At 41.9% G+C, this 16,402-nt stretch overlaps 1 protein-coding gene across 1 annotated transcript in view; it reads right to left on the minus strand.

Annotated features, from left to right (window-relative positions):
* Nucleotides 1-16,402, minus strand: part of LYPD6 (LY6/PLAUR domain containing 6) — a 132,322-nt gene that overhangs the window by 22,478 nt on the left and 93,442 nt on the right. The window contains exons 2-3 of the mRNA XM_024980704.2: nt 15,943-16,131; nt 2,831-2,929 (exon numbers count right to left, since the gene is read on the minus strand). Coding sequence (XP_024836472.1) covers nt 2,831-2,929; nt 15,943-16,060 — 217 coding nt within the window. The 5' untranslated portion in view covers nt 16,061-16,131. The remainder of the gene's footprint in view (nt 1-2,830; nt 2,930-15,942; nt 16,132-16,402) is intronic.

A 16,402-nucleotide genomic window follows, 5' to 3' on the forward strand; every position in this document is an offset into this window, starting at 1 on the left:
ATCTGGAGCAAACCCAGAAAAAAGGTCGATGGTTCATGGGAATCATGGCTTCGCAAGAAAGAATCATCTTTCCTCGGGTTACAGCTCCAGTCCTCTCTCCTTACCTGATGCTCAAGACCCCACAAAACAGCATGGCTCCTCTGTTCTGCTCCTACCATTCCCCAGCACATTCTGCTATACCCATTTCAGGTCTTTCAGGGTCCGCTGAGCCCACAAGGGCACACCCCATGCCTCTGCTCCGAGTGACTTCCTAGAAGTCACGCCCCCTTCACTCTTCCTCCCGCTCCTTGCTCACCCGTCGGGCTGCAGCCATATCCCCAGCCCATAACACTGTCAGCGGTCACCTCAGCCCCCCAACTGCAATTCTTCCCTTTCAACCCCCACAGCATTTAGTGCCATGCTGCCTTTGGCATTAGCCTTTGTCCTGCTATTTTTGACATTTGATATGTTCAGATTGTATCTCCTTGGCTAAACTGCTGGCTCCTTGAAAGAAGAAACCTGATTCCTATCTTTCACCATATAATCCCCCAAAGGGTTTGGCATAAGTGGTTCTGTGTCATGAACCTCAGGGCATCACTTTCCATTTAATCCTATGAATTTCAGGATTAAAAAGGGAGAAGGAGAAATTGTGTAAAGACCTGTGCTATATCCAGGTATCTGTACTTTAGAAGGATAGATTCTGACCTTGAAAGAAAGCATGACGATGGAACTTTCTTGTGTCCGGAGAGGAATTCAAGCAGAGTTCTAGCGCTCCCTGTCTTCCCTTTGTGTCAGGAATAAACTTGTACACCTCCTGACTCAGACAGGGCCTCTGTGAAATACAGCCCACAGCCCAAGAGAGCACCAGTTCACAAGCCCTCCTTTTCCTCTGCATTGTCTCTGCCAGGGTCATCCTGAGAGAAGCACTGTTGGGTTTCCCATACAGTACCTCTGACCAGCGCCAGTGGTTTCAAAAGCTCATCTGCCAGCTTTGTCCCAGCAGGAACCAGCCCAAAGGTTATTGGCTACACAAGCAAATCATCCTGTTTTTGTCCAAAGTCACTGTTAACAGTGATTCTCCAATTTTGCTGCCTATTCGAACTACTGGGGAAGCTTTCAAAAATTCATATGCCTGGCTGCACCCACACCATCTAAATATGAATCTCTGGGAATGGGCCTAGGCATCAGTGTTTTCCCCTGATTTCAATGTGCTGCCAAGTTTGAGAAGCCATGCTTTAACCAGGTCCATCAGCAACCCACCCAAATTCACTCTAGTAATATTAGAAAATACTGCTGATTCTGGAATGAATGCCTGACTGCAGAAGGCAGTGCAGACAGGACTTCTCTTTGATTACTTGGCTGACTAGACACCTAGCTTGTGATTAAGCTGATCTTCAGTGTTTCCATATTTTCTTCTTCCCTGTGGTCTTTTGAAACTCAACTAACATCAAAGTAAACAAGAATCTAGAAATGACAATACTACATTTTGCTCTCTGAGTGGGGACAGGAGCTCCCAGTGGTCCTTGTGCCTGACTGTTCATTAGAATCAGCTGGGATATTTAAACACACAGATGCAAGGCCCTAACCTCAGAATTGTTGGCTCAGTTGATCTGGAGCTGTGGTTCTGAATGCCTGACCTCCAGAACAACAGCTTTTGTAACACTGTGGATTGCTTTAGAAATGCAAACTCTCAGGCCCCATCTCAGATCTACTGAATCAGAAACTAGGAAGGAGGGGAAGGTGGAGGTGGGGGCCAAAATCTGTATTTTAATAAGTGCTCCAGCGAATGATGGTCTTGATGAAGTTTGAGAACCACTGGTCCAGGAAGGACACAGGTCCAGATGATTTTGAAAAGACCCACAGGTATTTCTGCTGGGCAGTCTGGGTAGAGACTCCTGTATCACATAAATAGCACTGGCTTGGGGAGATAACACCTGCCCTTCACTGCAATCTCCATGCTCTCCTGATGCCCAGTCCTCCAGGAGAAACAGCGTGCCTTCCACCGGGGTGAGTATAAGAGCTCTTGCATTACATTGAAAAAATAGCAGGTTTGGTGTTGGTATATTCAGTCATTTAAACAAGTGAATTAGATCAGCAGGGAAGTCCATCTTACTATATGCTCAAACATTTGTCAATAAAATACCCCGTCTGTATCATCTCCCCATCAAATGAACTGACTTTCCTTCAAACCTAAAAGAGCCAGTTAACAGTGACTCCATGTAAAAATATAACCATCTTATTTGATTCAATAGGATACAAGAGACCTGAATATGAAACATCTACTTCAGTTTGAAACAGGCCTTTGAGTCAAAATTTCATGCTTCCATAGGGCATCCATCTCATCCTTCAAAGAGAACTTAATAGTTTAAAAAGCTCAGGGTTTTTATTTGTGTGATGATGACACTTAGAATTCTAGCTTTCATGCAGTCTCAGGATAGAAGCCTCTGGCAAGATATGTAATAAATGGGATCTTTATATGAACAGCAATTCATATTTTTACTTAAAGGACGTTCCTATGCAATGACTAATGCTTCCAAGAGTGGATTACAGGCTGGTTTTTCTCTTCTTGTCCAGCGTTTGTTGGGCCTGGGGGTAAAAGAAGTATCACTTATCTCTTTTGGAGCTCCAACGATGCTTTATAAGAAAGGGGATAAGCCTACAGATCAGTTTATAGCTCTGACAGTGGCTGGTGATAAGTTACTGATGTGGCATAAAAGATCTACTAACAGCCTTAGACAAGAGAAGTTAAGACTGCAAGCATGCCTCTCTCATACATGCATCACACATGGTCAACAAGGCATTGCACTCGTGGACAGCTCTGGGCAGTCCAATGTGCCTACTGAGAGTTTACCTCGAGGGCAGTAGATGTCGGGAGCCCATCGGTTGCACTCATAATTGTCTGCTGCCTTTTCGCAGGTGAAGCACTTAAATCCACCAGGATATGGTGTGGCTACAAAAAAATCAAGAGAGAAGATTAAGTTTTTAGATTGAGCATAAAAGCCTACATGGTGAAGTGAGAAGTTTTTTTATTTTTTACTTTTATTTGTATTTCTTATTTTCTTTTATTAAAAATAACAATAAAGGATTATTAGATCACAGATTATTTTCAAAGAGTCTGAAAGTGTTAACTGGCAACTAGCCCTATATTTGAGAATTTGTAAAATGCTGGACAAAACATAAAAAAACAGCAATGTAACAGTGTGGAGCCTGTAGTTTTAGGTGTTATATAGAAATGCACATAGGAATTTAAAAAAATTTTTTTAAAGGATTATCAAAATAGCCTGACAGTTTCTTAAAAAACTAAACATGCAACTATCATATGACTCAGCAACTGCACTCCTGGGCATCTATCCCCGAGAAATGAAAATGTACATTCACACAAAAATCTGTACACAAATGTTCACAGCAACTGTATTTGTAACATTGCCAAACTGGAAACAACCCAGATGTCCTTCGATGGGTGAAGGTTAAACAAACTGCAGTACATCCATACCATGGAACACTAGTCAGCAATAATAATGAATATTAACATAGTCAACAACCTGGGTGAATTTCTAGGAAATTATCCTGAGTGAAAGAAGTCAATTCCCCAAAGGTTATATACTGTATGATTCCATTTATGTAACATCCCATTTATGTAACATTTTTTTACATGAGAAAAGTTTAGAAGGTGGAGAAAAGATTAGTGGTGGTAAGGAGGCTGGGGATGAGAGTGGTAGGAGAGAGAGGGTCAGAGGGACATGGTGTGAATGAGGCCAACAGAAGGAATCTTTGTGCTACTGAAATTGTCTAGTGTCTAGGCTTGGTGGTGGATCCACAAACCTACATGTGATAAAATTATGTAGAACTAAATACACAAAAACACTCATGCAAAAATACACGAACGAACCCAAGTAAAATGGGGAAGTCTGAATAAAACCGGTGGATTAGTGTATTAGCATCACTAACCTGGCTGTGCTATTATTCTACAGCTTTTTAAATGCCACCATTGGGGTAAACTGGGCAAAGTACACATGGAATCTCTACTTATAATTTCTTATAAGTGCTGATGCAGCCATAATAATCTCAGTAAAAATATCGATTAACAAAGGGCACTCTAGGTTTCCTATCACTGACTTTTATATGTCAACTTAAGTAGACATATTAACATGGCAAATATAAATCCTAGGCTCAATCATTAAAACTTTATTGATGTTTGATCATCATTTCTTTAGCTCAATCTAAAATTTTTATCGGGCTGGACATGACATAACTAAGCATCCCGGGGGATAGTAAGTGTCAGCTAAGAGAATAGTCTTTGTCGCTAAAATACATGCTGCCTGTGCAGAGGTGACCCTCCTAACAAGGCCTGGGAGCCCACAGCCAATGCCAGGGGCAGTGTGCTGAAGGCACGGTTGGGGTGTGGGTGCACTTTGGGATCCTAGCTCCAGCCTCAGGGATTCATGATTCCAGGAAGCTCTTCCTAGCCATCCCATCCATTCCCCATCCCTGAGCTGCCTCTTCCTGCCTTCTGAAGGGGCTGTCCTCCAGTACGTGTATTCTTTGCCTTGCACTTGTGTTCAGGTGGGATACACCCATGAGAATCAGGCTCTTAGAGTGCACCACACACCAGGGTCTCCTTGGCATTTAAGGAAGAGGATCCACAAGGAATGTCAGGCTAGGCTGTCTGTCCTATTCCCTGATGTATTTTCATTTGCTGCTTAGTTCTAATCATTTGCTTGCTTTGTTGCTTAGAGTTTTGCCTTTCATAGACAGAACTTGTGTGTGTGTGTGTGTCTGTTCTAATTTGTAAAACTACCTGGCCTCTTTGAAAGCTGCAAACATGCAAACACTTCGTCTGCAGCAGCCAACTGTTCTTCCTCACAGATGGCTGAGCCTGCATGTCCCACTGGCGGAAATAATCATCTCAGGGTAAATTGCTTTGCCCACATGGAACCAATTAAGTATGTTATCAAAAATAAATGAAGGAGGAGGCAGCAGCTTAAGGCCAGAATTATGGGCCAGATATAAATTTGATTTTCACCTTGCCTAGAATAGCTGCCCATCTTGCTTGCAATATTTCACAGAGCTGACTCTGACAATATCCAATAAGCTAACATGATCAAAAGTTATAAACTGTCTAAAAAAGACAGATAACTGGAACATTTAACAGGCCCATTTGAGAGTTCTATGTTCCTCCTAGTTACTGGTGACTCAAGTTCATAAGCAGAATGATTCTGAGAGCATGGGTTGTCTTAAAAAAATGAGGAATGGAAGGCAGCCTAGCCATAGCCATCCAACCACTACATTCCCAGAGAGAAAATTTCACTCTGGTTAAACATGCTCTCGCTATCATGTAATTATAATAAAGCAGAAGTCAATTGTTTTGTAAAACTACATATAGAAAATTTTTCTATCTTTACATCCTACTGCCTAGATAGGTGGGTTACACTCAAGTAAAAAGATTCTGGTTTAGGTAAGTATACACCTAAAGAATTTAAAATAGATTCTCATATTCCAAAAGGCATTCAATATTCTTACAGACATTTTAACTAGATTATTTTTATAAATACCATCATTAAAAACCATACAAAGTATTTTAGGAAATTATCCTGATTGGATACATTAAATATAGTTTTGCTACCTACTTTAAGGTACTCAATATATAAAAAAGTGTAACAGGTAGAACTTTGTAAGATTTGAAGTAGAATTATTAAAGAAGGAGTTTTGGAAAAAAAAGATGTAAATGATTTGTCAAAGAAGAGCATTTCTCAAAAAATGATCATATTCACCAAGGTTTATGACTGCCAAGTTAACCATAATACTTCAGCTTGCATGATTAATTCACTAGAGTATCCAATTTTATCTGTCTGTCACAGCAGCCAGTAAGATTTTTAGCTGGAATGCTGGATTAGTTATTTCTGGAAACTTTCCCATCAAAGAGATAAATTAAGAACTTGGAACGAAGACTGACGATCCAGCCATTCCAAAAATAAACTTATTGAGAGCCTAGCACTAGCGAGTTGTAGCGTCCCCAAATTTGGATTAATAGAGTCTTAAAATTATCTTTTGCAAGACTAGTGACAATATTAAACACTGCCATTTCTTATATGAGTAGGCCTAGAGTCTGAAATTAACTCAGAGCATATAAAACTTTAAACAGGAATATGAGCTAAAACACTAGGATAGCAACAGACGCTCTGTTTAAAATCATTTAGCTCTGAAAGTGTTTGACAATTAACCAAAGGATCTCATTTTTGGTGAGCTTGGTTTTTGAATCCACAACTTCATATCTGTGTGCATTCTCAACAATGACAGTCTAACATTTACTTTTAGGAACTCGTATTTATATCTTGGCAGGTAGCAGTGATCAGTGAATAATCAAATCCTTTTCGGTGACAAATCTCTGAAAACAGACTCAGCTTTCAGTCAATAATCACAGCACAATGCTATGTAATGGTTAAATTCCCCATCCTGGAAATACTTAGCTAAAACGCAAGGTCTACAGATGAACAATTATCTCCACTAACTTGCTAACTGATACTGCATCTGATAAAAAAGTTTTGTTTTCTTTTTTTTTTTTTAAAAAAAGGACAGAAAGAGGTTCCTAAGAGATGTGCTATTTTCTTCTTTGTTACTTCAAAGCATAACAAAGCAAGTAGGGTTTCAAATTGTTGTGGTCCCAGCTGCGAATGAATCTAATTTGGCTCTTGATCACAGAGTTAATAAGCTTAGTACTCTGTATTTCAGGGCATAAGTCCTTGGTCCCTCAAGAGAAGTGATTGTAAAGAAAAAAAGAAAAGCCAAAGTGCCCAGTTACTCCCTGTAATATAATCTGTCCATTAACTTTCCTGGTCAGCCATAGTTCAACCGCCCATAATTCATTTGTAAGGCATCAGAAAAGATTTCGTCTTTGTTTCCATCTCTTGGAAATTTTGCCTGGATACAGGCCTTAAGTTACCAAAACCACGGTGAGAAGAGAGTCTTGTTTTAAAACGTATACTGATGTATAATGTATCCAAACTTTTATTTTTCATTCTTGCTAAATTAATTACCATTGGTTTTAGAAACTGGATGCAAACACAAAATTTCTAGAAATCTAATAAACTGACCTTCTCTGTCCATGAGGCAACAACATGTTGTCAGTATAATTTAATACCACGAATATATTCCTGATAGAAATGCATTTCCTGGGACCTTTCTAAACAGTCTTCATACTCCCTAAAATTTCCCAGGCAAGCATACTGGAGTGGGTAGCTATTCCCTTCTCCAGGGGATCTTCCCAACCCAGGGACTGAACCTCAGTCTCTGTCATTGTAGTCAGATTCTTTACCTCTGAGCCACTAGGGAAGCCCTCTTGTAAAGTAGAATTATGGAAAATTTTCACTGGCTCACTATCTGGGCGTAAACAAGGCACCTGCAGAGATAGAACTCTGGTCCACATGATTAAGAAAAGCTACAGAATATGCAACCAGAGGATTTCTCTGGAAAGGTTTCTATTATAAGGACAGAAAAGAGGCCAAGAACAGGCTGAAGTCACTTAGAATGTTAAATTCTGCTATTATGTATGAGGTCTAACAACCAAATAAGTAGCTCCATGTCTCTTAAAATGAACACCTGCTTTAAAGGTTTTTATTAGGCTTGTGGTACTTTAATTATGGGCTGGGAAGAAATCCATCATTTTTCACATGAAAAAGAAAAAACATATAAATGATGAAAAAGAATGTTATTGAGGACAGTGCCTTATGTTTGAAAGCCATTAAGTTTATTTCTTTTAAAGGCTTAGAAACTTCAAAGATTATAGGGAACCATAGAGCAAAGGAGATTAGTCATGGGAGGCTGAACTTTGCCAACCCAGGTTCCAGTCCCACACCTTGCTATCTCTGAGGGCTGTTTGGGGTCTTGGAGAAAAGAGTTCGTGTTTGTCTGGTGTAGAAAACGTGTCTTCTCACATCTCAAGCATCACTGTATTTCTCCTTGGGCAGGTTCTGAGCAGTATCTAATATTAATGGAATCAGGCTCACTCACTGACCCCAAGAAAGCTATCTGTGCCTCCATCTACAAAGGGAGGCGATTATATTAATAATTCAAAATCAAAATAATCCCACACTTCCCTCATCTATTTTTTATTATCTATGTTCTATAGAAACCTGCTTATTTGTAGAGAGATAGCTTTATCTAAATTCAGTCTACTAGGTGCTGCTCAAGGGCAGACAACTATGACCATTTAAAAAAATCCAAGTGTAAAAACAAGCAAAAATACACCAAAAACTTCTGAAATAGTGCAGAGAAATGTGAAGTTAACTCAGCTTTAAAGTGTGCAGAATAAACCAAGTTCTGGGCAAGTGGGAAACATGGACAGGAACTTGAATCCAGCACAAACTTATATTCCTTGTGACCAGTTATGGAGACTCTGAAAGAGAACCCAGGCCAGACCTGTGGGCGAATCAACATATAATGTACCTTACGAACAACTGCCTCTGCCCTTCTCCATATTCCAAAATCACATCAGAAAACTCCATCACGTCTTTCTGTATCAGTCAGTTCAGTCACTCAGTCGTGTCTGACTCTTTGTGACCCCATGGACTTTAAAACACCAGACTTCCCTGTCCATCACCAACTCCCAGAGCCCACTCAAACTCATGTCTACCATGTGGTGATGCCATCCAACTATCTCATACTCTGTCGTCCCCTTCTCCTCCCACCTTCAATCTTTCCAAGCATCAGGGTCTTTCCCAATGAGTCAGTTCTTCTCATCAGGTGGCCAAAGAATTGGAGTTTTCAGCTTTAGCATCAGTCCTTCCAATGAATATTCAGGACCGATTTCCTTTAGGATTGATAGGTTGGATCTCCCTGCAGTCCAAGGGACTCTCAAGAGTCTTCTCCAACAACACAGTTCAAAAGCATCAGTTTCGTGCTCAGCTTTCCTTATACTCCAACTCTTACATCCACTCACAACTATTGGAAAAACCATAGCTTTGACTAGACAGACCTTTGTTGGCAAAGTAATGTCTCTGCTTTTTAATATGCTGTCTAGGTTGGTCATAACTTTTCTTCCAAGGAGCAAGCGTCTTTTAATTTCATGGCTGCAGTCACTCTCTGCAGTGATTTTGGAACCTAAAAAACTAAAGTCTCTCACTGTTTTCATTGTTTCCCCATCTATTTGCCATGAAGTGATGGGACCGCATGCCACAATCTTAGTTTTCTGAATGTTGAGTTTTAAGCCAACTTTTTCACTCTCCTCTTTCACTTTCATCAAGAGGCTCTTTAGTTCTTCTTCACTTTCTGACAGAAGGGTGGTGTCATCTGCGTATCTGAGGTTACTGATATTTCTCCCGGCTATCTTGATTCCAGCTTGTGCTTCATCCAGCCTGGCATTTTGCAGGATGTACTCTGCATATAAGTTAAATAAGCAGGATGGCAATATGCAGCTTTGACATACTCCTTTCGCGATTTGGAATCAGTCCATTGTTCCATGTCCAGTTTTAACTGTTGCTTCTTGACCTGCACACAGATTTCAAAGGAGGCAGGTCAGGTGGCCTGGTATTCCCATCTCTTGAAGAATTTTCCACAGTTTGTTGTGATCCACACAGTCAAAGGCTTTGGAGTAGTCAATGAAACAAAAGTAGATGTTTTTCTGGAACTCTCTTGCTTTTTTGATGATCCAGCAGATGTTGGCAATTTGATCTCTGGTTCCTCTGCCTTTTCTAAATCCAGCTTGAACATCAGGAAGTCCACAGTTCACAGTTCACATACTATTGAAACCTAGCGTGGAAAATTTTAAGCATTACTTTGCTAGTGTGTGAGATGAGTGCAACTGTGCAGTTATATAAACACTCTTTGACATTGCCCCTTCTTTGGGACTGGAATGAAAACTGACCTTTTCTAGTCCTGTGGCCACTGCTGAGTTTTCCAGATATGCTGGCATATTGAGTGCAACACTTTCACAGCATCATCTTTTAAGATTTGAAATTGCATCACCTCCTGTAGCTTTGTTCGTAGTGATGTTTCCTGAGGCCCACTTGACTTCACATTCCAGGATGTCTGGCTCTAAGTGAGTGACCACACCATCGTGGTTATCTGGGTCATGAAGATCTTTTTTGTATAGTTCCTCTGTGTATTCTTGCCACCTCTTCTTAATGTCTTCTGCTTCTTTTAGGTCCATGCCATTTCTGTCCTTTATTGTACCCATCTTTGCATGAAATGTTCCCTTGGTATCTCTAATTTTCTTGAAGAGATCTCTAGTCTTTACCATTCTATTGTTTTCTTCTACTTCTTTTCATTGATCGCTGAGGAAGGCTTTCTTATATCTCCTTGCTATTCTTTGGAACTGTGCATTCAAATGGGTATATCTTTCCTTTTCTCCTTTGCCCTTAGCTTCTCTTCTTTTCTCAGCTATTTATAAGGTCTCCTCAGACAACCATTTTGCCTTTTTGCATTTCTTTCTGTATAGTGAGCTCTTTTTAATCAGACCATGGCTCTATTCAATTAACATAGGTCAGGTCAGTTCAGTTCAGTCTCTCAGTCATGTCCGACTCTTTGGAACCCTACAGACTGCAGCATGCCAGGCCTCCCTGTCCATCACCAACTCCCAGAGTCTACTCAAACTCATGTCCATTGAAGTTGGTGATGCCTTCCAACCATCTCATCCTCTGTCATTTCCTTCTCCTCCTGCCTTCAATCTTTCCCTGCATCAGAGTCTTTTCAAATGAGTCAGTTCTTTGCATCAGGTAGCCTAAGTATGGGAGTTTTAGCTTCAGCAGCAGTCCTTCCAATGAATATTCAGGACTGATTGCTTTTAGGATGGACTGGTTGGATCTCCTTGCAGCCTAAGGGACTCTCAAGAGTCTTCTCCAACACCACAGTTCAAAAGCATCAAGTAACATAGGTCACCTGAGTGGAAATTTTCCATCAATTTCTAAACAGCACAGATGGTTGCCCCTCATGTGCTATTCAAAGGTCATCCTTCAAAGATCCCATTCTGAAATGGACTTTCCAAATATGGTCCCATTTGGGACTTCCTTGGTATCCCAGTGGTTAAGAATCTGCCTTCCAGTGCAGGGGACATGTGTTTGATCTCTAGTCTGGGAAGATCCCACATGCAGTGGAGCAACTGAGCCCAAGAGCCACAACAACTGAGCCCATGTTCCTAGAGCCCATGCTGTGCTATAAGAGAAGCCACTGCAAAAAAAAAAAAAAAAACCCAAGTTACAACGAAGAGTAGCCCCCCTTTGTCAGAACTAGAGAAAACCTACACACAGCAACAAAGAACCAACACAGCTAAAAAGAAACAAATAAACAGAGGTCCATCCAACACCAGCACTGACACATCATACCTCTGAAGCAGAAGCAGTGGGTAGGTTTGTCTGGTTCTTGATCACTTAAATCAACCCCTTTTAACTTTCCTTCCTACTCTGTGTACAGTCACAGCCTCAGAGAAGGCCAGGCATGGGTCTGTTATGAGGCCTAGTGACTTCTGAGTCTACCACTGAAGTAGACAAAGAATCCCACAGAAGCTTTAAGTCCTGGCAATCAAACATAAGAGACCGGAACCTAGGCTTTTTTTTTTTTTCTCACTGACTCCAGTTAAAAAAAGCATGGCTGTGACCCCATGAACTGTAGCCCGTCAAGCTCCTCAGTCCATGGACTTCTCCAGGCAAGAATACTGGAATGGATGGTTATTCCCTTCTCCAGGAAATCTTCCTGAGCCAGGGATTGAACCAGGGTCTCCTGCATTGCAAGCAAATTCTTTACCATTTGAGCCATTAGGGAAGCCCTTGGAGAAAATAACACAATGCAATCCTAGAAAACAGAAAAACTACCAAAGCACTCTCTTTTCATGAATGTTACTAAAATAAACTGCCTTGCAAAAACAAGCAGCCAGATAAGCTTTCCACACAATTAACTAGTAGGCATCAGTCTATACTGGTGAGAACAATAAATCTAAAGAAACTACTAGCTGCCAATCAAAAATATATTTGGAGTTAAAAAAATTAGTGATGTATATTTAGCATTCTCAGTTTACTATCTGAGTCAATTACAATAGCATAAATAATAAGCATCTGATTTCATGTTATGTATGTGCCTCAGTTCAGTTCAGTTCAGTCGCTCAGTCGTGTCCAACTCTTAGCGACCCCATGAATTGCAGCACGCCAGCCTCCCTGTCCATCACCAACTCCCGGAGTTTACTCAGACTCATGTCCATCGAGTCAGTGATGCCATCCAGACTTCTCATCCTCTGTCATCCCCTTCTCCTCCTGCCCCCAATCCCTCCCAGCATCAGAGTCTTTTCCAATGAGTCAACTCTTCGCATCAGGTGTCCAAAGTACTGGAGTTTCAGCTTTAGCATCAGTCCTTCCAAAGAAATCCCAGGGCTGATCTCCTTCAGAATGGACTGGTTGGATCTCCTTGCAGTCCAAGGAGCTCTCAAGAGTCTTCTCCAACACCACAGTTCAAAAGCATCAATTCTTCGGTGCTCAGCCTTCTTCACATACCAACTCTCACATCCATACATGACCACAGGAAAAACCATAGCCTTGACTAGACGGACCTTTGTTGGCAAAGTAATGTCTCTGCTTTTCAATATGTTATCTAGGTTGAACATAACTTTCCTTCCAAGGAGTAAGCGTCTTTGAATTTCATGGCTGCAGTCACCACCTGCAGTGATTTTGGAGCCCAGAAAAATAAAGTCTGACACTGTTTCCACTGTTTCCCCATCTATCTCACATGAAGTGATGGGATCGGATGCCATGATCTTTGTTTTCTGAATGTTGAGCTTTAAGCCAACTTTTTCACTCTCCACTTTCACTTTCATCAAGAGGCTTTTGAGTTCCTCTTCACTTTCTGCCATAAGGGTGGTGTCATCTGCATATCTGAGGTTATTGATATTTCTCCCAGCAATCTTGATTCCAGCTTGTGTTTCTTCCAGACCAGTGTTTCTCATGATATACTCTGCATATAAGTTAAAGAAGCAGGGTGACAATATACGGCCTTGACGAACTCCTTTTCCTATTTGGAACCAGTCTGTTGTTCCATGTCCAGTTCTAACTGTTGCTTCCTGACCTGCATACAAATTTCTCAAGAGGCAGGTCAGGTGATCTGGCATTCCCATCTCTTTCAGAATTTTCCACAGTTTATTATGATCCACACAGTCAAAGGCTTTGGCATAGTCAATAAAGCAGGAATAGATGTTTTTGTGGAACTGCTTTTTTGATGATCCAGCGGATGTTGGCAATTTGATCTCTGGTTTCTCTGCCTTCTCTAAAACCAGCTTGAACATCAGGAAGTTCATGGTTCACATATTGCTGAAGCCTGGCTTGGAGAATTTTGAGCATTACTTTACTAGCATGTGAGATGAGTGCAATTGTGCGGTAGTTTGAGCACTCTTTGGCATTGCCTTTCTTTGGGATTGGAATGAAAACTGACCTTTTCCAGTCCTGTGGCCACTGCTGAGTTTTCCAAATTTGCTGGCATACTGAGTGCAGCACTTTCACAGCATCATCTTTCAGGATTTGAAATAGCTCAGCTGGAATTCCATCACCTCCACTAGCTTTGTTCGTAGTGATGCTTTCTAAGGCCCACTTGACTTCACATTCTAGGATGTCTGGCTCTAGGTCAGTGATCACACCATCGCGATTATCTGGGACGTGAAGATCATTTTTGTAAAGTTGTTCAGTGTATTCTTTTCACCTCTTCTTGATATCTTCTGCTTCTGTTAGGTCCATACCATTTCTGTCCTTTATCGAGCCCATCTTTGCATGAAATGTTCCTTTGGTATCTCTAATTTTCTTGAAGAGATCTCTAGTCTTTCCCATTCTGTTGTTTTCCTCTATTTCTTTGCATTGATCGCTGAGGAAGGCTTTCTTATCTCTTCTTGCTACTCTTTGGAACTCAGCATTCAGATGCTTATATCTTTCCTTTTCTCCTTTGCTTTTGGCTTCTCTTCTTTTCACAGCTATTTGTAAGGCCTCCCCAGACAGCCATTTTGCTTTTTTGCATTTCTTTTCCATGGGGATGGTCTTGATCCCTGTCTCCTGTACAGTGTCACGAAGCTCATTCCATAGTTCATCAGGCACTCTGTCTATCAGATCTAGGCCCTTAAATCTATTTCTCACTTCCACTGTATAATCATAAGGGATTTGATTTAGGTTATACCTGAATGGTCTAGTACTTTACAAATATTATTCCTAGTCCACAATACAATACTATAGGGTATACATCATTCTAACCATGCTAGAAATGTAGAGATCAAACTTTAAAAGATTCTCCTCATATTTACTCAGCATTTACTATGGCTCACAGGCTTCCTAGGTGGCACTAGTGGTAAAGAGCCTGCCTGTTAATGCAGGAGACGCAAGAGACATGGGTTCAATCCCTGGGTCCGGAAGGTCCACTGGAGGAGAAATGGCAACCCACTCCAGTATTCTTGGCTGGAGAATGCCATGGACAGAGGAGCCTGATGGGCTACCATCCATAGGGCTGCACAGAGCCGGACATGACTGAAGCGACTCCTCACACATACATGGCTCACAGTGCTAAGTGCTTTGTGTGTGTTCTTTTACTTACTCTTCACAAAGGTAGAGAATTTATTTCAAGTCAGAAGGCTATGAAGTAGCTGACCGAGGTTCTCACCCAAGGTCAGGTAGAGTCCAAGCCCCTGTGCATTGCTTGAACCATCTCTCATTTAACCAGAACATGAAGACATTAAATATTTTAACTATGTGGCATCAAAGGAGTCCAAGTGACTGCCTCTACCTTGCAGGCTGCAAGTTCCTCCAAAGCAAGGACTGTGGTTGGTTTGCCTTTACATCTCTCATGCCTATCACATCCCAATGCCTGACACACACAGTGCATGCTCAAGAAGTTCGTCAAACAGAACATTTGAAAAGAGTGATACACCTTGAGGCAAATGCTAAAAGGTCAGCCCACAGACTAAATACCCGCCTCTCACACCATCAGTATTCTTGTCTGGAGAATTCCATGGACAGAGGAGCCTGGCTGGCTACCATCCATGGGGTCACAAAGAGTCAGACAAGACTGAGCAACTAACACACACTCACCGCCACACTGGCAATCCAGTAGAGGGTCAAGCAAATATAAAAGATGAGATAAATACAGAGATGGTGACCAACAGAGGAAGCTAAGCTGCCATGTTCCCCAAAGTGTGATTCTTAGAATATAGGCGGCAGCAGAATCACCTGAATTCTTGCTGAAAGCAAAAATCCATGGGGACCGCCCCAGATACATGCAGTTAGACACTCTGGGGAAGGGACCTGGGACACACATTATTCTGCACTCTGAAGATAACTCTTAAACACAGGAAACTGAAAGTGATAGGCAATAGGAAGTGGTGAGAGGTAATTATGCTGAAACTGAGAATTAGATGCACAGACAGGAAGGCCAGCTATTATCTTGCTTATAAAGGCCTGATCTTTTACTAACACCTTCCTCTGGGACTCGGTCATTTACTTTGATAACTGACTGAGATCTGGCAGAGTCAGAGAGAAGAGGGCTCAGAATCAGAGCCATGGTGCAGGGAACAGAGCAAACAAGCCAAATATTTTACCTAAAAACAAACACCCTGTAAAAGGGGGAGGTAAACACACACAGCATATTTTGGTGGCATGCACATGTGTGCATACTCAGTCGCTCGCTAAGTCATGTCTGACTCTTTCGCGACCCCATGGACTGTAGCCCACCAGGCTCCTCTGTTCATGGGATTTTCCCGGCAAGAATTCTGGAGTGGGTTGCCATTTCCTCCCCCAGGGGCTCTTCCTGACCCAAGGATCAAAACCTGCATCTCTTGCATTAGCAGGCGGGTTCTTTACCACGAGCGCCACCTGGGAAGCCCAGCATGTACACTCCCAACAATAAGTCACCAGGTTTCCCCCACATGGAAGGCTGCCTACTCCTGGCCAGTTTTCAGCTTTCAAATCTTATTTGAAATCAGGTGACATTTCTGCAGCGAAGAGAAGGGAGTCTTACTTGAAGGATGGAGGTAGATAATGTCTTTCACGGTGAAGTCCCGGGACTGGGCGGCTTTCAGACAGTCAGCCAGAAGACTGAGTAGCAGGAGCCAGGCCAGGGCGGGGCCAGCTTCCATGGCAGACCGAGGCTTCACTCATCCAGGGGACCTGGGAGCGGGAACTCCGGACGATGAAAGAGGATTTGCACCTGAAATACGAAGCCAGAGTCATCTCAGTGTCTACATGGGGAAAGCCACAGAGATCCGGCCCAGCTTATGCTGGCAGGATGAGCTGGGGAGAAACAGGGAGCCCAGGGCGCAAGGATGTGGGTAGACAGGGAGAGGAACTTCATAGACTGTAATTTTAGAGCACTTAGAAAATTTCAACCCAAATCCATTCTTAATTAGGTTGCTAAAGCTCCACTGCTAGCAGTCCCTTCTAATATCCAGCAGAGATGATATCAAGAGAGATTGAATTTT

The sequence above is a fragment of the Bos taurus genome, chromosome 2 (assembly GCF_002263795.3).
Source record: "Bos taurus isolate L1 Dominette 01449 registration number 42190680 breed Hereford chromosome 2, ARS-UCD2.0, whole genome shotgun sequence".
Taxonomy (NCBI): Eukaryota; Metazoa; Chordata; class Mammalia; order Artiodactyla; family Bovidae; genus Bos; species Bos taurus.